This window comes from Rhipicephalus microplus, chromosome 6 (genome assembly GCF_043290135.1).
Source record: "Rhipicephalus microplus isolate Deutch F79 chromosome 6, USDA_Rmic, whole genome shotgun sequence".
Taxonomy (NCBI): domain Eukaryota; kingdom Metazoa; phylum Arthropoda; class Arachnida; order Ixodida; family Ixodidae; genus Rhipicephalus; species Rhipicephalus microplus.
In genome coordinates, this window is record NC_134705.1 from 192,688,911 (window position 1) to 192,710,615 (window position 21,705).

A 21,705-nucleotide genomic window follows, 5' to 3' on the forward strand; every position below is an offset into this window, starting at 1 on the left:
CATTCATTTTTGTTTATTCTCTTTCGCGCACCCGCAATTATAGCTGCCCTCTACTCGTACAAAAAACAACCATTTATTCCCCACTCCATGTTGTTGAGAACTCTGGCAAGCGTCTCTTTGAGATCTTGCCACGTACTCAATGAAAAGCATGGTAGGATCTTATTGCACTGTCACATTACATGAAGCACCACATCAATGTTGATGCTGTGTATAATTGAGTATAACTGTAATTGCACTAAAGCTTTTACCCCATTTTCTGGATTACAGCTAAGCAATAAGCACTTCCGAAATACCATAAAAAATATACCCTTATATAGCTTGGTGATTTAACAGTGCTATGTCTTCATTGTCACTCATGAGCACAAACAAATAGGTTTTGACTGGCCTAATATTCTACAAAATTTTCTAATCATAAATGAAGAAAAGTGTGACTAAGCACCGGAAAGTAACGATACATTGTCGCTGGACTTTCCTACATGCATGCAACGTTTTAGGATCACAAATGAGTGTGGTCACTACAAAAGCGGCAGCTTGGTAATGTCCTACCTAACTACAAGTTCCACCGTACCACAATTGCACTTTTAACTAGACATAGTCATCATCATCATCATTTATTGAACTCTTAAAGGCCCCTTGCGGGGTATTACATAAGGGGGAGGCAAAAACACAATTCAACAGATGCATGATTGTCGACGGTACAAAGCATAATCGAAAGTGAACTACATGATAAAAAACAATGTCAAAAGAAGGAAAAATATATATATACGTGGAAGAAAACGGCACTATTGTAAATTGTCTAACATATCAAGTGATTTGTGATTAGCTGTTTAAATTTTATGGGGTTTTGTTCCTGCACTATGGATTCAGGCAGGTTATTCCAGTTTTCAATGGCAGTAGGTAAAAATGATTTATTGAAAGCGTTAGTTGAACCATGTAAGTGCTGTAAACATAGGGAGTTAAAGAGGCAACGCGATGAACGGGCGGGAGGTAGAAGAACGGTATTGCGTTGCGACGGGAAATTATGGTATAGTTTGTGTAGAAGGCAGAGCCGAGTCACCTTGCGGCGAATTTCTAGAGGAGGGAGGTTGAGGGATAGTTTGATACTGGTAATACTTAAGCGAGAACTGTATTGTGAGGTGATGAATCTGGCAGTGCCATTTTGAATTGCTTCTAATGCGTCGGTTAGGTAATTTTGGTGAGGGTTCCAAATAGCAGAAGCATATTCAAGTTTAGTACGCGTGAAGGTTTCGTAAGCTAATTTTTGGATTTGCGGTAAGCAGGACGTAGGCGATCTTTCAATGTAGCCAAGTGATTTTGCTGAAGCGGAGACTAGTTGTTCTATGTGCTCGGACCATGTTAGTTTACTTGTTATTATGTTAGTGCATGGTATAACACACTATACAGTAGAGATTAAAATGATTTGTGCAACAAAGCATTTCTACAACAATGCTTACTGCTCATGAAAATTCTTCACTGTAACAATAATCATTGGCAATAATAAATAACCAAATCAGAGCCACCACACAGCTAGCTTGCATTGGAATGTATTAAATTTAATAAAATGCTAGCAAACACCAAAATACCAGGATTGCACGACATTCAGAACACACAGAATATTATTTGGTGTGACTAAACAGATTATAAGAAGTGTTAATTTCACAAATAGCTAAATGCTAATTTGGTGAAAAGTACTTGTACACAAGAGTACAATCAGAAAGCTAAAAATTAATAACTGACAGCAGAAAAAAAAAAAGCTCTGACTAACATTTACATGTACAGGACACAGAAGCGTCAAAGAAATGAACATAAAATTAAATGACCACATGTTACCATTACCAACTGAAACTACAGAAGGCACCATCATACAGCTGTAGCACAAGTAAAGGTAGTGTATGTAATGAGAAGCGATATTCCAGTGGCCTTTCGGCAAAATAACGAGTATATAATATTTGACTTGAAATCAAAGATGGTGAAACGAGGGACACCACTAAGAAATGTCCGTAGCTTCAGAGCAAGCCAGACACTCACCTGCTGAAGAGAGTGCATAGGTCTCAGATTGCAGGGCCAGTATTTAATCTTAATACTGTAATATGTATACTAAAAATGAATGGAGAGTTTTATTTGTACAATTTCTACCCAGTCAGAAAGACCTCTGCATAATATATTTACGTTTAAAACATTCTCCCCTTATTTTACGGCATATGTATAGATGTATTAATGAGAATAAAGCCTACTGTCAATGCTAATAGTGGTGCTATAACGTGCCACATAAATTAGCAATTCTATAGTGCTGCAAAAAAAATAAAAACTCTTTTCAAGAAGACAAAGCTCGTACAGGAGAAATTGCATTGAAATGGTATTTGTGGTCACGCATGTGTCACCTTCGACCTGATCTAAACTCAAACCTCTTAAACCGCACGCTGACCCATGCCGTGGTAGTGCGGCAACCATAAGCGCACGCAGACGACCCCGGCTCGAAAGGCGATGTTCGCTCCTCAGGAAGAGGAGACTAGCACATCCTTCCCGGTATATATATATAAATATAGGTACATACATATACGTGAATGATGGCGGCACAAGTGACAGCAAAAACCAGCCAATATTATTGCAATAATAAATGATAAATCTCATATAAATACCATTGAAATGATCAGTGGCGTTCATGCTGATGCATGTGCCGCTTCCGTTCTGTTTTAGACTTAAACCTCTGGGGGCATGAAGGGCACTTATACTTTCTCTCTCCTGTGTGGGTGCACAGGTGGTCGTTCAGTGTGGCCAGTTGTGAGAAGTCCCAGGGACACAGGTGGCACTTATACGGTCGCTCTCCTGTGTGAGTGCGCAGGTGCTGCTTCAGTGTGGATCGAGTTGAGAAGCCTTGGGGACACAGGTGGCACTTATGCGGTCGTTCTCCTGTATGAGTGCGCAGGTGATCTTTCAATGTGCTCTTTCTTGAGAAGCCTTCCGGACACAAGTGGCAGTTAAACGGCCGCTCGCCTGTGTGAAACCTCGTGTGGCGTATCAGCTCAGACTGCCTACTAGTCTTATAGTCGCACAAGTCACAATGGTGATGGCATTTCCGATGTAGTTTGTCCGGATCAGTGGCTGCAGGAGAGATCAAAGAGCCCGAAGCTGCACATAGAAAAAAATCAAGGCAGGTTACCAAGCGTTGCTTTTCATTTGAAAAGAAAATAAAGTTTAATTTTAGGGTGTTCCAAGACTGTCATGTCACAATAGCGACATCTATGTTAATTTTCAGCCGGCTAGGGTTTTTGAAATTTTAGCGTTAAGCCAAGTTCACAGGTGTTTTATTATATTGTCCCTATGCAAATTCTGCCACTGTAGCTCTATCATGAACAGTTGGAGAAATGAAATGAGAGTTAAGTTGACTAACAGAAGGTCTGATGAAGAAAAGCGTCAAGACTGGGCTTCTGCGAAGAATGATTTGGGTTGAATAATTTCGAATCGAATTCGAATAGTATGTATGACATATTAAAAAAAAGGGCATAATGTTTCATGACACAGCTAACCGGCACAATATATTTTTTATAAATTGAAAAAGGCCTGTGCAAATACATTTTTGTTTGTTTGTGGGAAACAGAAACAAATTTGTCTAATAGCAGCATTACACTTTTGGTAGAACGTAACTAATGACCTGTAAAATATGTTACATTTTAAAATTCATTATGCTTAGAACATATAAACCGGTATAACAAGCTTTTAAATAAAAAAAATGATGTGTGGGTAACATGTTCATTCATGCTTGTAGTTGGGTTCTAGCCGTGAAAACATCAAATAGATGTTTTCACGGCTTAGCAAACATTATTGCAGTGAAGCAACTTTTACAGGGGGTCACTTGCGGACTTTCATGCACCTTATTCGTTCATAAGGTTTTCAGTAACTAAATTTCGAATCGAAGCGAATTTGAATACAGCAACATTCATTCAAATATTCGCACAAGCCTATTAAAGATGACCACATTTATATGAAAGCGTGAGTGATACTGTTTTGGTTAATAGGCAAATGTATTACGCTCAATCTCCTCGCTGCAATATCGTAATATACCTTGACATCCTTCAGTCCATGTACTGTGTAACCCTGCACGTAAATGTGCAGGTTGTATGAGGTGAAATATAAGCATTCTTCACATGAAAGCATAGTGAAACTATGCTACAACAATATAAATTAGGACAACTAAGAAAGAACAAGAGATAATCTCTTCAGCGCTAAAGTTGAAAGCTGAGGACGACGCCAGCACAGCCAAATCCCTTTGAAAGGGAGACTGATGTAAGAGACAAATGGCTATGAGAGACACCAGCCTGCCTACGCTGTCATAGGGGTTAATAAAAAAATGCACACGTGATGCCCCGCTCAAGAGACACACCTCGTATAAAAGACAAGAATCGTCCACTAGCGCACATCTATTATAAAGGAGTTAAACTGCATTAAAAAAATGACCACGTAAAAAAAACTAAAAACAGAAGTTTGAAAATTTGTACCATAATCACAGACCAATTTTAAATGATTATTATCAATGAAAGCATATAAAAAACATTGTATAACAATAACAATTGATTAAGCATATATGATGTCAGTCAACTTCTAATGACACTCGGTATAATGAAATATCTTATATACCTTATGATGAATGCAAAATAATCACAAAGCATAGCAACATATTTAGTGACATGAAACATACTTGTAGAACTATTTATGCCACAAAATTCTAAATGCTTATTTGGTGCAAAGTGCCTCTGCACAAGAAAACAACTAAAAAGCTATATGATAATAAGAAATTAAAAATTAGCTGCAAGAAAGCGTGGTTGTACAGAAACTAAAACTAATAGAAGCGTGAGCATAAAAAATAAAAGCTTACATTTTATCACTTGGCGAGCATCAAAATAACAACCACCAGCCAAAAATATCGAGATAACAAAGAGATGGACACAAAAAGTACCTCTTAACAAATAAACGGGTAAATATTGACAAGATAGTAAAGCTGAATGTAAGAGCGAAAATTGCAAGATTGCAGCGGAACATTGTGTGAAGGTACCTCGAAGTTAAAAAACGAGAACTTATGAAGAATTGCTTTTCTAACGAAAAGACAAGGCATTATTACATACAGCAATCCATCAAAGTCACATACAATATATTAGAGGGTTGCTGGTGCTATCTAATGAAGGAATCGTTTCTGTACCAATTAAGGAGTTTGGCTACTTGCACATAAAAACAGACTATCATCATTCAGTTACTGTGATAACTAGCTTTCACAAACCTGGCAGCATGAATTAGAATAATGGAAGTGGGAAAATGCATAGCATTATCTCGAGGTAGCCAAGACTGGACAGTGTGCATGAAGTACACATGAAACCAACAACAATCTTCATTTGTGCATTTGAATGGTCGCTCAGTCGAATGAATCCTGAAGTGTCACTTAATACTGATGGCATTGTGACTCTTGTAGCTGCAGATGATGCTACGGTAATAGCGTCCCCGACGTAGCTTTTCGGCATTCAAGGTCTCCAGATGGCGAAAAGATCCAGAAGCTGCACATAGAAGAAGTTGCAAGACAGGTTACTCAAATATTGCTTTTCATTCTAAGAGAAAATGAATTTAGCTTGAAGTGTTTTAGTGCACAGCACTGAAATACTATTGTGAATTGCGCAGTAGTGTAGAAATTTCGATTACTTTGGTGCAACGTAGGATTTTTTTAATGCATACATAAACACTAGTACGTGAGTGCTTTTGTATTTCGCCCTAATTGGAGTGTAGCCACTGCATCTATTGATAATAATATGTCAAAACTATTAAAAATAAGTAACACGGAAATACAAGTTCTGTCAGTGTCATGTAAATGCCTTCATGGCATATGCAGGAAGAAAGCCCAGAGGTCAACACTTCCCATTTCCTTGCAAAACCCTTATATATGTTATTGTTAGATGGCCAAATTCGTGATACACAATACTACTAACATAACCAAAATAATTTCCCGTCCTGTAGAGTTGCCTCGTCTTAATAATCTTAAACATTACCTATGAGGATGCCATAGCTACAAAGCACAATAAACATGAATGCATGCTATTCTGAATAGGAGTATGTAGAACAAGGTATGCACATATGCCCTCAACGATAAGGTTCCAAGAATAAAGGGATGCATACTTTGAAGGGCTCAACATAATAAGAAATACATTTCAATCAAAACAACTGCAATCAAGGACAACTCTACAGAAATATTTTCTGTTATGCACAAGTGCTAATCCTAACTAATGCCTGCAATACTTCAACACTCAAGAACAATCAGCTCCACGCTCTTGAAAACCTAAACAACAAAAATTAAAACCATGTTGCAGACAGTGACTGTGCTAGACACCAGAGATCACAAATACATGAGAATCACACACACACAAAAAAGAAATCAAATTGTGTGGAAGAAAAGTAGTATCGGCTGCACTGCTCCGACATGATAAAATATGACCATAAATAAATAGCAAGATGAAATATTCAAAGAAAGTTAAAGGCAAGAGTTCATGATGTGAAGTAATAAATTCAAGTGGCCACAGGGTATTTTTATATTTGGCGACATGAACCTAGGGAGAGAAAGAGAAATAAGATATTAGCAACAGGTGAGCAATATAAGAAAGAAAGCAGGCCTTGCTACCATACAATATGCATTGAGGGAGTGAATTTCAATTCGAAGCTACACATGTTATTAATACTAGTTCATGATTTTCTAGTGGCTGTTTGTTTTTAGTCTATTTACTATATAGTATCAATAGAATAAAAACTTTTTTGTCAACTGTGCGTAAATATTTCATCTTTTATGAGTGCTATTTTCTGAAATCAGACCTACATGTTAAGCTACACAACTACGCATTGAATTTATAGCATACTTTGCATGGCTACACCGCAAGATGATGCTGTCGTGCTTTTCATGTACCATACTCATGGAATGAAACACAACACCACAACTTCAAGCTTAACAATTGACAGCTGCAGTTGCTCAAAGACGTCATGCCGACACGAAACTGCCTCTTAAATATGATGCTAGGCCTGATATAAATATCCAATTCAAGTTTATGCAGATGTGGCAAAAAGTGAACAAAGGGGAAGAGAAAGCACAAGCATTATGAAAGGTCCGTAAACAACCATGGTACATTTATGATGTCTGCATAAAAATTTGTGAAAACTGTGAACTTGCGTGATATGAACGGGTTGGCTAAAAAATGTTTACAAATAAGTAGTGCAACGATGAAGCTGCAGGGGATAAAATAACCACATTGGCTAGATGTAATTTTTCGCTTGGCCCCCTTCCCCCCCCCCCTTCTGTTGCATAATGAAGTAGGTGCAGCCCACTTTCATGATTATGCACAGACTGGCAAAGTAGTGCAACATCAGTGACTTCATCATAGGCATAGAGCCAAGGCCTAGAGACTGCTATGGACTAGAGTCAGCGATAAATTGTACGTTCTCTCAACAGTCGCAATCGCATTCAGAGGCAGAAGACTTCTTGAAGCGATAGTTTTCGAAAGGGTATTTCAAGCTGTCAAAAGGTGCTTATGCATTTCAGAGTGCACCTAAGCCCCAGGAGTTATGAAATCATGCAATATAAATATATGTTGCTAAGAAAATTGCTCTGTATTTTGCTGTAACACAATCACGCAAATCTGACAATTCTGCAATGAACCGCACTGAAATGGTCTCTGCATGGGTGGTACAGACGTCTAAATTTAACTTAAAGGATTTATTTCTGTGAGTTTTGACAATGTCATGAATGAAACAGTAAAGCATAAAGTTGTTCGACCCCAGCTGCTCAGTTTTATAGCGCGGCCGCACACCCAACGCCTACTAACTGCAGAATAATGGCCCCGGTGCCTGCATTAATAATGAAGTATCGGCATGCATCTGCCGACAGCTCGTTACTAATGCAGAGGATCACCCCCGCAATCGAAAATGGCTGGTGGCCTTCGACTTGTTATGGAGCACAAATGGAACTTCTATTGATGGAAGGAAGCTGAAACCAACACAACACAATTCATTCCAACACCCTAACTTCCCAATGCACGATCACATTGAAGTTCGTGGACAGGCATGCTAGGCTACCTACCCTCCTCCGAACACCATCGCCATTCCTGAGTGAGGACCTCCCACCGAGTGTTGGTGGCCAGATTGACTTTCCATGACAACATGCATGACATCAAGCCACAACGTACCAACACTGGTAGATTCTAACAGTGCAGCTAGTCTGCATCATCGGAATAAGCGAGCTTACAGATCTGGTGCTCACTGCAGCTGAACGCACAGCACTGCACTGATTCCATGCATCAGCCACCCTTCTCGTCTTGAGGCACTCTTGCATGACCTTAGTGGTTGACTGTTGGCGCTCTCAACCGACATCTCTAAACCAAAGGTAGGAGCAAACGTCTTGCTCGCTTTTCCAGTCTTCTAGGTCTTGCCCGTTGATAAGATCAGAGAGACAGTTTCCAAGACGAATTTAAGACTACAGCGGGACTCAAACCTAGAGTTGGCAGATATTCTAGACCCATGGCATTGCAGCTCCCGTGCGTAACATGCCACATAAGTGCTACTGACATTTTAGCGGGCCACAAGCATGAAAGAAATAATGTAAATAGTGTATTGCACGTGTGTGATTGTACGTGTGCATCACTGTATATATTACAGTAATCACCCGCTACCTGGAGTAGCATGTCAGGCGAAAAGGCAGACATCTCCAGCTCTCGATAAAACTAATTCTCTCTCTCTCTGACATAGTTCACCTCATGGAAGATCACAGGAGAGTCAACCTCAACTGCTTGACTCTGAGTAACACATATGTGCCCATTGATCCAAAGCCGGCTAGAACACAACCCACCAATACAATAAATATCTTTGGTGACCGGTCCGACCATGAGTAGAACGCACATCTGCTGAATATACGGCAGTAACTGATGAATGGTACATACGTTTCACACGGAGAAGTTATTACGACGGCCCTCGATGATATCTAGCTGGCCGACGCCGCCAGCATCGGCCATTTCGGCGACTTGGTCGTGTGCGTGTCAGCTGACGATGGCAAGCACTCTCTTAACGAAAAGCGGATCACCACGAAGGCGCTCTCGGCGTCCAGGGTTATGCCATCGGACGATGACAGCCTGACCAAAGCAACAAGAGGCCGTCGGAAAAGTTTACCAATTCCAGCGTAGGGTGACCTATGGTGGTGTTTACGCATACGGACACGGTAGAACTACTTCACGCGGGAGCAATCAAAGCGCTAGAAACTTATATATTTACGTCACCAGAGGTTGGCTGGTCACTAGATTATTAGCGCAACCCACTCGGAGTAACCAAGGGTGAAGTTTGTTATTGCAAAGGTAGGCAGTACATGTTTCACCACACGTCATCGATTTGGCGGTCTTTTTTAGCTGTCCAAAAGCTAGCAATAGGGTAAGTAATCCATCGACCAGCCCTTCACACTTACTTGCCGCTACATGTTCGGCAGATCGGTACACGTTCCTTGGTTTTTTGCGCCTGGGGTTGTGCTCGTAGTATTTGATCGCGTATGTAAGCTAAGCAGTGAATTATCTTACCATTGCGGTGCTGGTTCTCCCATTTACAAGCATAAAAAAAAAGAAACATCGCTGCTGCTTGGCTACTGATGAAGGCTGACGGAGAAGTTTTGTTAGCTGACCTCAGTGCGGGAAGCAGTGCGTCCCGCAAACTCTGCAATGCGACTCCGATTCATCCAGCTCTTGCCTCCACGACAGCTCCATTGTCTTCGCACACTGTTTTAGTTTGACTATTGGCACGGCACAGAAGACGACTCGCTGAAACTTATGGTGATTGATAGCTTGCTGCTTATGCAGCTGGAACAATCGCAAACCACGCAGAATGCAACCCGACTCGAAACGACGTGCTGCTGCCTTGGCACTTTAGCAAGTTCATGCAGCGCGCTGCAGTGGAGAAAACTTCCGACTACGCAGTATTGTAAACGCAACAGACGAGGACACGGAAGATCAGCTAGGGAACACCACACCACACCCACTACTTAAACACTGCACAGCACAGTGACCACAGTACTGCTTCGTGACAATCTCAAGAAATGGCGCTTGGTTCTAGCCACCCTATCCCACATAGAGTTTCTTTAGCCACCCTATCCCGCATAGAGTTTCTTAAATATTAGGAAGCTCTATGCTAGCCCAGCCGGTGGTGATGATATAGATGATGGTGATGAGTTGTGGGTACTTTTTAGGTTGGGTGGACGCATTAATGCATTTCTTAGTCCAAGCAAAAACAAAACAAAAACATCTCCCGCTAAAGGGAACCATGCGTAGATGCCAAGCAGCGGGCGCTAACGCTTACACACACTAGCGGCAGCGTTGAGGCTGGCGCTCATCGCAGCGTTGCGCAAAAGAGAAACCTGGGAAGGCGCAAAGCACACAATGATATACCAGAGTTTCCTGCTGCAACATACTAATTGCTACTAATGGGCAATGAAAGACAAGACTCCGATTGGACAAAGAGACTCGCAGTCTGCTTTTAGTTGAATTTTTATCGTTCTACGTTGTACTGGAAAGTTAGAGCTTCCGTCACTACCTTGGAGGTCAAGATTCGGAGCATGAACGGTTGTGCAGCACGAGAACTCTGTATTTTCAATCAGGAAGCTCGCTAGCAGACGCTGCCTGCGTCGGCGTTGTGAGGCGAGAAAGGGGGACGTGACGCGCATGCGCAATGAGTGTAAGTGCCACTGGGAGATACGCCTAGAGGAGAGAAAGGGAGTGGAGAAGAAAAGCGCGCATGCGCCATAAGCGTGGTCACGCCGCACACCGGATTGAGCTCGACCATAAAGACGCTTCGAATCTAAAAACAAAGCAGTATAAGAGACAGAACAGGGCAGACAGGAAAGTACAGGGCCTTTACGGACCGGCGCACAACTGCGCAATGTTGGGACTGAGTAAGTACCATTCTTTACAGTCTTCTATAAATTTTACCAAAATGACGCGCAACATGGCTTTATGGTATGGCTCCATGGGCGTTGCCATAGTCCTGTTTGGTCTGCGCAAATTGACGTGACCCTCCAAACATGCATAGTTGAAGCTGTGACGGCAGCCTTTGTACTCCCACACGCTGCCCAACATGGCTTTTTTCGAACATGGATGCGAAGCAGCTTATGGCAGAGTTTAATGAGATGTGCAGCTTGACCACCCCTACTTCGCATCACGCGGCACGGTGACATTCGAAGCGTATTGCTGCCCGGCATTCCACATCGCGAATGGGTATAGATATGGGCCAGTTTTTAGTGCACTTCTTGAAACAAAATGCAAGAAAACACTCCCTAAAAGGGCCAGAGTAGGGGCTAGTTGGTTGTACCTGGTTGACACTCACGACGCGCTAGAATAGAACACTAGAAGACACACTGTAGCACAAGTACAGCTCGGACTTGTGTGCGTTCTACTTTTGCTACAGTGTGTCTTTTAGTGTTCAATTCTAGCACCGCACCTCGTCAGTGGCTCCCTAAAAGCGCGCCTTTCGCACCACCTAGGCTTGCGGGCGATACTGAATACGTCCAAACGCCTCTGAAATTGCCGTAACGCCAGCGGCATAAAGTTTCGTACAGCTACTGTAAAAAACCCCAAGAAAATGCTGCATACGAATTAACTGCTGGCTGTTAGTAACTTTTTTTTTAATCACACCTTTTCTGATTAAGCATCAGCTTCTACGAGGTGTTGAGTAGTAACGAGATGTTTACCTTATAAGTGAAGGGTCTCAAACACTTGGCTCGCAGGCGGCACGAAAGACTGCGGTCGTCTTCCTTGCGGCCCGCGACTTCACAAAAAATACAATATTTTGTTAAACGGTACCTGTGTTATTTACTCACTCATGCAGATTATTACCTCTTTGATCGCTTAAGTTACAAAGACAAGACTGGGCTAAAGCATTTTTTTTTTCTGAACCACCCTTCAGGATGATTATGCTATTAAGCAGAACTCTCATACAAAATCACAATTTCACAATTTGAACCCGCATTTTAGCAATTCTGGAGATGAGTGTGATTACGTATCTCAAATCCCGATGCCATTGATGTACTGCAAAAATGTGCCATATATGAGATATAGGAAGCGTGTTATTTAAAATGACAGTGTTAGGTGATATTTTTTTATTCAATCTTCTAACATCAAACCTTGTTCGCTGCTTTGGCCCTTTCAGGAATAAAGTTTGTAGTGTCGCCTGTTGAGTCGAGTTTACTAATAATGCTATCTGGACTTTTACGTCTCAACACCATCAAAGAATTATGAGACGCCATAGTGGAGGGCTCTGTAAAGTTTAGCTATCTAGAGTTCTTTAACGTGCACTGACATCTACAGGCACCCAACCAGGAATTTATTTCGGGGAAGGGGAGACACTTGTTGCAAGCCTTGAAAAACACCAATTTTTATTATTGTACATCATCAAAAGACCCTAGTATTCGATCCAAACATTGGGGACCCACCCCCTAGCTCCTTGCCTAGCCATTGCCCAGTACACGGTCGGTCCTCTAACATTTCGCCGTCATTGAAATTTGACCGCCACTGCCAGGATCAAACCCCCAACCTTCGCGTCAGCAGCCGAGCACCCTATATTCCGCTGAGGCGGGCAGTCGCTGGCATTGTTCGCATAATTTGGGTGCACATGCTGCCTTGAATGACCTTTGCTCTGATGGAAAGAAACAGCTTTAAGACGAGGCTTACTTATAATCTACCCCATCGTGATGTGCTGCTCATTCATTTTTGTTTATTCTCTTTCGCGCACCCGTAACTGTAGCTTCCCTCTACTTGTACAACAAACAACCTTCTATTCCCCACTCCTCCTTGTCGGAAGCTCTGGTAAGCGTTACTTTGAGATCTTGCCACATACTCAGTGCAAAGCATGGTAGAATCTTATTGCACTGTCACATTACATGAAGCACCACATCAGTGACGAGGCTGTGTATAATTGCGTATAACTGCAATTGCACTAATGCTTTTACCCCATTCGCTGGATTACAGCTAAGCAATAAGCACTTCCAAAATACCAACAAAAAATATACCCTTATATAGCTTGGTGATTTAACAGTGCTATGTCTTCATCGTCACTCATGAGCACAAACAAATGGGTTTTCCCTGACCTAATAATGTATAAAATATTTTAATAATGAACGAAGAAAAGTGTAAAGAAGCACGGAAAAATAATGATGCATTATCACTGGACTTACCTACATGCATACAGACATTTTAGGATTAATCACAAATAAGTGTGGTCACTACAAAAGCGAGAGCTTGGTAATGTCCTACGTAACTACAAGTTGCATTATACCATAGTAGCACTTCTAACGAGACATAGTGCACGATATAACAAATTATACAGTAGAGATTAAGATGATTTAATTTGGTGTAACTGCTACGACGCAGTGCCACTTATGCCCCGGGAAAAAAATGTTATTAAAGACCCCTCAAAATGCCCCTAAACAGTCTTTGAAGACATAGAAAACGAGCATGTTTTTCTCTCCTGGACTTTCTCATCTTTTCGGCACAATTTGGGACACCAGAGAGATGACTGTGATAATTAAAGCACAAATTGTCAATCCGCTCAAATTCGAAGATCATCCAGCTGTTAATTTTTTTCTACTGGGCTTTGCTATGCCCATCTGTACTTCCATGTCTCACATGACTACCGTGCCCAACCAATTGATTTCGCTGGGTCTTATCCGTTTATGACTGTGCAAACAATACCAGCGTGTAGCCAACAAGCGTGAAAAACCTTATAAACTGAAAGCTTGCTCATGTTGTGCAGATGCTTAGTGAAGAAATAAGTGGCGAGAGCGAGAAGGCTATATTGTGAGTCGCAAGAGTGGTGATCAATGGCGCAAAAGAAACCACTCTCATGTCTTGGCAATAGAAGTGTTTCATGGCCCTTTGTTAAGGATGTTTAAAAAAAAAAGCTAATAGTAACACAGTGGATTTGTACAAGAAAGCATTTTAACAACTACAGTTATTACAAATGCAAGTTCCTCACTGTAACAATATTCATTGGCAATGACAAACAGGCAAATTAGAGCCATCACTCGGTTTGCATTCAAACGTATTAAACATACAAAAACGCTAGCAATGACTGAAATACCTGGATTGCACGACATTCAGAACATACAGTATTCTATTTGGTGCGAACAAACGGAATATAATAAGTGTTCATTTCACAAATAGCTAAATGCTAATAAAAAAGCTCTAAATAAGCACTAAAAGCTCTAAATAAAATTTACATGTACAGGACGCAAATGCAACAAAGAAATCAGCCTAAAATATAAAGACCGCACCAAATCATTCACGAATCGACACTACGGAAGGCACCATTTATACAGCTGTAGCACAAGTAAAGGTAGTGTATGTAATGAGAAATTATATTCCAGTAGCCTATCGAGAAAATAATGAGTAGATTTTTAGAGCCCGACTACAATTTAAAGAAGCACATGTACGCAGATCCCCCCCCCCCATTCAGACTTCCCAAATTATTCAAAATTTAAACGTACGCAGCATGTCTCTCAGGTTGCTCATCAGTACAAATACATAGGTTTTTCCCCGGCCTTGTAGCATATAGGATATTTTACCGATGATCAAAGACAGTGAGGTGAAGGACACCACTAAAAAACGTCACTATTTTCTGAGCACGCCAAACAGTCACCTACTGAAAGGAGCAAATAGGTCTCGAATCGTAAGGCCAGTTTTTGATTTTAATATTATAATCTGTATTATAGAGGAGGCAGAAGAACTTGTTTTTTTTTTTCGTATAGTTTTTACCGAGCCAGAAAGACCTCTGCCAAATATGTTCACCTTTGGAACATCCTCCCTTTATTTTACGGCATGTGTATAGATGCTCTAATGCGATAGAAGCCCTGCCATCATTGATAATAGTGGGGCTTTATTGTGCCACATAATTCAGCAATTTCACAGTGCTCTAGAAAGTCAAATGGGTTTATAGAAAGACAAGCCTTACTATGCTCAAACAATATGTTCAAATCAAGTTTTGGCCCCCGTTCCATCGAAGATTTGGAATTTGTTGCCTGGTTCTGTTTGTTCCTGCCTACCACAGAGTTTCGTAGCCGAAATCCACAACACATATACATGAAATACCCTGATCTGTTTGCAAATGGCATTTGTTTTTTTTCCATGTTCTGATATTTTTGCCTTAAAGTTCACATGACGTTATTATGTTACCTGTATGTATGCGCTATGCTCATTGTTTTTAGTTATATTTCTATGTATCCTTGTATACTCACTCCTGTCATAGCACAGTTAGTGCTGCAGTATGTGTAAATAAATATATATAAAAAGTCACAGTGTCGCCAAAAAGGCGAAACAATTAATGCGATAGCAACATATTCGAATGTTTTTAGAAGCAACGCTAGCATTTTTAGGAGCAATATTTAATAATTGTAGTAAACATGCACTTGCTAAGTAAGCAAGTTTCCTTTGCCATGGCCACAGTAGATGATCACAACAAGTAGTGACACCATTGATATACTAAGTGAGGCTGGCAGTCAACTCATTTAGATTCGATCTCACATCACTCTATAAAACGCTGTTGTAAGAGAACACGGACGCTCCATGCACACTTTTGGCACTGTTTTTTCGTGTTGAGAGCGCAGCACATAGAAGCTCCCGCATGCTGTGAAGGCACAAACTGCACACTGATTCATGCCGCGATAGTGCCGCAACCATAAGCGCACGCAGACGACCCCGGCTGGAAAGGCGATGTTCGCTCCTCAGATATATATATATATATATATATATATATATATATATATATATATATATATATATATATATATATATATATTGTCACGCGCTAAGAGCTCGAACGAACGTACAAAGGGACGCGACTGTCCAAAATCTCAGAGACAAAGAAGGACCTCTCCGCTGGCACGGGTTGCTCGTCTTCGTCTTCCTCGTTCACCGGCACAGAACTGACCCACTGTTGATTGATTGATATTGATATGTGGGGTTTAACGTCCCAAAACCACTATATGATTATGAGAGACGCCGTAGTGGAGGGCTCCGGAAATTTAGACCACCTGGGGTTCTTTAACGTGCACCCAAATCTGAGCACACGGGCCTACAACAATTCCGCCTCCATCGGAAATGCAACTGATCCACTGTTCACTGGCACAGAACACCAGGTGGCATTACTCCTCCTCCCAAGAGAGCATCGACCCGATCGATGCTCAAACAAAAGTGTGCACAGCAGTGGCTCGAAGTAGTTAACATAAAGAAACATTAAACAAATTAGTGCACGAAAGAAAATGCGTCCTGGGCTCGGCTATAGGAAATAAACGGCATTCACTGTTCACATGAAGAGTTCACTGGCACAAGAAGAAAATTCGCATCACCGCGTAAAGTATGGTTTTAGGCGGACTACGTGCACAGTCTCTGGGCGTGGTAACCTGCACTGGGATGATGGCGAGCCTCCGTCTGGAACCACTTCGTAGTTCACGTCGCTCACACGTCTGAGTACTTTGTAAGGTCGAAAGTACTTCCTCAAGAGTTTCTCACTGAGACCTCGCCGCCTAATGGGTGTCCACACCCAAACTTGGTCACCAGGTTCATAATTAACTTCTCGATGGTGGGTGCCGTGCATCTGCGCACTGTTGAGTTCGGATGTGCACACGGGCTAGTTGACGTGCTTCCTCAGCGCGCTGAATGTACTCATTGATGTCGGGGGCTAATTGGTCGAGCTTGTCGATGTCCTCATATGGAATCATGGCGTCCAGCATAGTTCTGACATTTCGACCATAAACGAGCCGGAATGGTGTGAAGCGTGTAGTTTCCTGCGTTGCAGTGTTATACGCAAATGTTACGTACGGCAGGATGTCGTCCCACGTTTTGTGCTGCACATCCACGTACATAGAGATCATGTCAGCTACCGTTTTGTTTAGCCTTTCTGTTAAACCATTACTCTGAGGGTGATACGCAGTGGTCTTTCGATGGGTTGTGTAACTCATCCTGAAGATATCATCCAAGAGTTTCGCTGTGAATGATGTCCCTCGATCAGTGATGACATGTGACGGGGCGCCATGCCGTAGCACAATTTGATGCATAAAAAAACTGGCAACTTCAGATGCGGTCCCTCTTGGCAACGCCTTCGTCTCAGCGTAACGCGTCAAATAATCGGTTGCGACAATAATTCATTTGTTGCCAGACAAAGACAAAGGAAACGGGCCTAGGAGGTCCATCCCCACTTGTTCAAACGGCGTACGAGGTGGATCGATCGGTTGTAGATGGCCTGCAGGCTTTAAATGTGATGTCTTGCGACGCTGGCATTCACGGCATCCCTTCACGTAGCGTTTGACACAGGCAGACATTTTAGGCCAGTAGTAGAGTTGTCGCACCTGATCCATAGTTCTCGAGTAGCCCAGATGGCCAGATGTGGGCTCGTCGTGGCAAGCTAATAAGACGTCATCGCGGAGGGCTTCAGGCACGACGAGAAGATGAGATCTGTCACCAGCACCGGCGGTCCTTTTGTATAAGACGCCATTTCGTAGGCAAAATGATGGCAACGTTCGCGACATCGGACGAGGAATGGGCGCAGTGCCACCTTCTAAATGATCTATAATCATTCTTAGATTGGCGTCATTTCGTTGATGCGACATCAGATCCGGTCCGCTGACAGTTGCCACGAAGGCGCCGTCCTCTTCTGCGCTAGTACTGGCGGATTGAAGAGGTGCTCGTGATAGCGTGTCGGCGTCTTCGTGCTTTTTGCCTGACTTGTACACGATGGTGACATCAAATTCCTGAAGGCGCAGACTCCATCGTGCTAATCTTCCCGAAGGGTCTCGTGGATTGGTCAACCAGCACAAAACATGATGGTCAGTCACCACTTTAAATGGTCTTCCGTAGAGATATGGCCTAAACTTTGTAATTGCCCAAATGACCGCGAGACATTCTTTCTCTGATGTGGAATAGTTACATTCTGCGCGAGACAGTGTGGGACTTGCGTAGGCTATCACCCGTTCAATGCCATCTTGTCTTTGTACCAAAATAGCTCCAAGACCAATATTGCTGGCATCAGTGCGTACTTCAGTGTTAGCATCTTCATCGAAGTGGCCGAGCACGGGAGGGGAAGAGAGCCGGTGCTGTAGTTCCGCAAAGGCAGTCTGCTGTTCGTCAGCCCAGACAAATGGTGTGTCATCACGCGTGAGGCGTAATAGTGGCTCCGCAATGTTAGAAAAATTTTCAATAAAGCGCCGGTAATACGCGCACAGACCCAGAAATCGTCGAAGACTTTTCTTGTCATTTGGAGGTGGAAAAGCGGTAACGGCAGCAGTTTTGTCAGGATCAGGCCGAACACCAACGGCGCTCACGACGTGACCAAGAAACTTTGATTCTTCGTAGCCGAAATGACATTTCTCAGGCTTGAGTGTGAGATCGGCCGATCTAATGGCTTCGAGCACATTCCGAAGGCGACGAAGATGCTCGTCAAACGTTTCTGAAAACACAACGACATCATCGAGGTAGACGAGACAGCTTTTCCACTTGAGGTCTGCCAGGACGGTGTCCATCATTCGCTGGAATGTGGCTGGAGCGGAACAAAGGCCGAAAGGGAGCACTTTGAATTCATAAAGGCCATCCGGCGTTACAAAAGCGGTCTTTTCCCGGTCACGTTCATCGACCTCTATTTGCCAATAACCGCTCTTCAAGTCGAAGGACGAAAAATACTTCGCGCGTCGCAGCTTGTCCAGAGAATCATCGACTCTGGGCAACGGGTACACGTCTTTCTTTGTGACATTGTTCAACTTTCTGTAGTCGACACAAAAGCGAAGCGTGCCATCTTTCTTTTTCACAAGAATGACTGGTGATGACCAAGGGCTGCTTGAAGGCTGTATCACGCCATCCTGAAGCATTTCCTTAACCTGCGTTTGAATTGCGTGCCGTTCGGTTGGCGAAACACGGTAAGGCTGCTGCCGTATGGGATGAGCGTCGTCGTAGGTGATAATACAGTGTTTCGTTATCGGTGTTTGACGTATCTTTGAAGAACGTGCAAAGCATGTGTGGAACTCCAGCAACAGCTCGCTCAAACGCTGCTTGTTTGCTTCAGAAAGCGTTGGATTGATGTCGACTCTGCGGAAAGGCGCTTCAGCAGTGCCGATGGCCTCGGAAGCAAAACACTCAGTGACATTGGCGACTGGGTCGGAATAAGCGATGACAGTTCTAGGAAAAAGGTGCCGGTGCTCGTAACTGAAGTTTGTGACAAAAACGTTGCAGTGATCATCACGAAGGTCGACAAGGCTTCTCGCTACGCAGACACCCTGAGACAGCAAAAGCGAGTGATTGCTTTCTACGACTGGTTCACCGTGCATCACTCCGTCCCACGCCACCTGAACCACAACAGTTGCACGGGGTGGTAACGTGACAGTGTCGTCGACGACGCGAAGAGACACTCGGGAGTGGCTGGGGTCGGCGTAAACTGTTGTGGCGTTTGTGGTCGCGAAAGTGACTAGACGTCGTCGAATGTCAATTATAGCACCATGCTCCCTGAGAAAATCCATGCCAATGATGAGGTCTCGAGAGCACTGCCGGAGAACGCTCAAACTGGCAACAAATGTACAACTGCGGACTTGCAGTCTTGCCGTGCACATACCGAGTGGCGTTACGATATGCCCGCCAGCTGTACGAATTGGCGTTCGGTTCCAAGGCGTCGTTACTTTCTTGAGAAGGGCGGCCAGCTGTTCGCTAATTATGGAATAGTCCGCACCAGTGTCCACTAAAACGCTGACTTCGCAACCATCTAGCAGAACAGGAATATCTAAGGAAACTCTTCCGCAATCAGCCGATGGTGTCGTTGCCGATGTATCGTCGGTATCTTCAGTCTGCGTCGATAGGGGGTCTTGAGCATGACCAGTCTGAGCGGCCTTGCCCCTAAAGGTCGCTGAGGCTAGTTTTCCCGACGCGGGCTAGGTGACCGGCCTTGCGCCACGCCCGCATAGGTGCGATGATTCGGTGGGAACCGCCGCGGTGATGGAGAGCGTGAGTGGTGCCGAGATGTCGATCCGCGCTGCTGAGCAACGTAGTCGGCGATTTCCGGAGGCCGCTGGCCGAACCTAGGAGGTGGGGAGTTGGCCGAAAAACCACGAAGTCCTAGCTGCCGATAAGTGCAGTGTCGGTAGACGTGCCCAGGTTCACCACAGTGATAGCAAAGGGGACGTCGATCGGGGGCCCGCCACACGTCTGATTTTCGCGGAATCGGTCAGCGGTCACTGAGGTACGGGCCCGCTTGGACTGCCTGAAGCATGGCTGGGGCTGTGGTATAAGACGGAGTGAAATGGGGTGCAGGTGGGCGCAGAGTTTGATCTGCCGGAAGCATGGCAGAGGCCGCGGTGGGAAGCGGAGACAAAGGTGGTGCTGGCTGGAGCAGAGTTTGCGCATACGACATGCGAGGGAAGTCATTTAGGGGCCGCGGCTCTGTCTGACAAGACGGTTCTCGTAGTGCCTGCTGAACTTCATCTCGGACGATGCCGGACAAAAAACTGACAGTGGACGCCGAGGGTACAGATAACTTCTGCAGTTCTTCGCGAATTACAGAGCGTATGAGCTCTCGGAAGAAGTCGACGTGGGCCTCAAACCACCCATGTAGTCCGTAGCAGAAGCAAAGTTCACTTGTCGCTCGTATGTCTGGGTCTGTTGCCGAAGCGTGCTTTCAATCAGGACGACTTCAGCAAGAAACTCTGACGTAGTCTTGGGGGGGCTGCGTACAAGACCACCGAACAACTGCTCCTTCACTCCACGCATCAGGTATCGCACCTTCTTCTCTTCCGGCATGTGAGGGTCAGCTCGTCGAAAAAGACGCGTCATGTCCTCAACATACATTGCTACGCCTTCATTTGGCATTTGCATATGGCACTGGAGTTCACGTTCAGCTCGCTCTCGGCGATCGGGACTTGCATACGTTTCGAGAAGCCGGCGTTTGAAGTCCACCCATGACGTGAACACACCTGCCCGGTTTTCGTACCAAACACGTGCCCCGTCATTCAAACTGAAGTAGACATGTCGGAGCTTGTCTGTGTCATCCGACATGTTATGAGCGGCAACGAAGTCATAGTGGACTAGCCAATCTTCAACATCCTCATGGGCAGCACCATGAAAGGGATTCCGCGTTCGTGGTTTGAACAGCATATATTGCAGTGGCGTTGCGCCTTCCATACCGGCTGTGTTGGAGCCACTTGGGACGGCGCTGCCTGGAATAGTTGGGGCCGTCATCTCTTCTGAGAGAAGTCCGAACTCAAGGTCCAGTTCACGGATCCTGCGGCTAGCATGGTGAACAGGCGTAACCACCGGTATGGGGCTGGAGCTTCTTGTACTGGGAGGGGTTCGGTGCATAGGGTACCCAGCACCTCCACCAGTTGTCACGCGCTAAGAGCTCGAACGAACGTACAAAGGGACGCGACTGTCCAAAATCTCAGAGACAAAGAAGGCTTCCTCGTTCACCGGCACAGAACTGACCCACTGTTCACTGGCACAGAACACTAGGTGGATATATATATATATATATATATATATATATATATATATATATATATATATATATATATATATATATATATATATATATATATATATAGGTACATGCATAAACATATACGTGAATGACAGCGGCACAAGTGACAGCAAAAACCAGCCGAGACTGTCCATATAATTGCTATTGCAATAA

General features: G+C 43.7%; 1 protein-coding gene across 1 annotated transcript; it reads right to left on the reverse strand.

Moving 5' to 3' along the window:
• Window positions 1-592: 592 nt before the first annotated feature.
• Window positions 593-12,268, reverse strand: LOC142765767 (uncharacterized). The gene is made up of 2 exons (XM_075867380.1): window positions 5,273-12,268; window positions 593-3,129 (listed from the first exon to the last, which is right to left on the reverse strand). Exons 1-2 carry the CDS (start codon window positions 5,280-5,282, stop codon window positions 2,651-2,653), a joined length of 489 nt encoding a protein of 162 aa, XP_075723495.1. The 5' UTR covers window positions 5,283-12,268; the 3' UTR covers window positions 593-2,650.
• Between the last annotated feature and the right edge of the window lie 9,437 nt (window positions 12,269-21,705).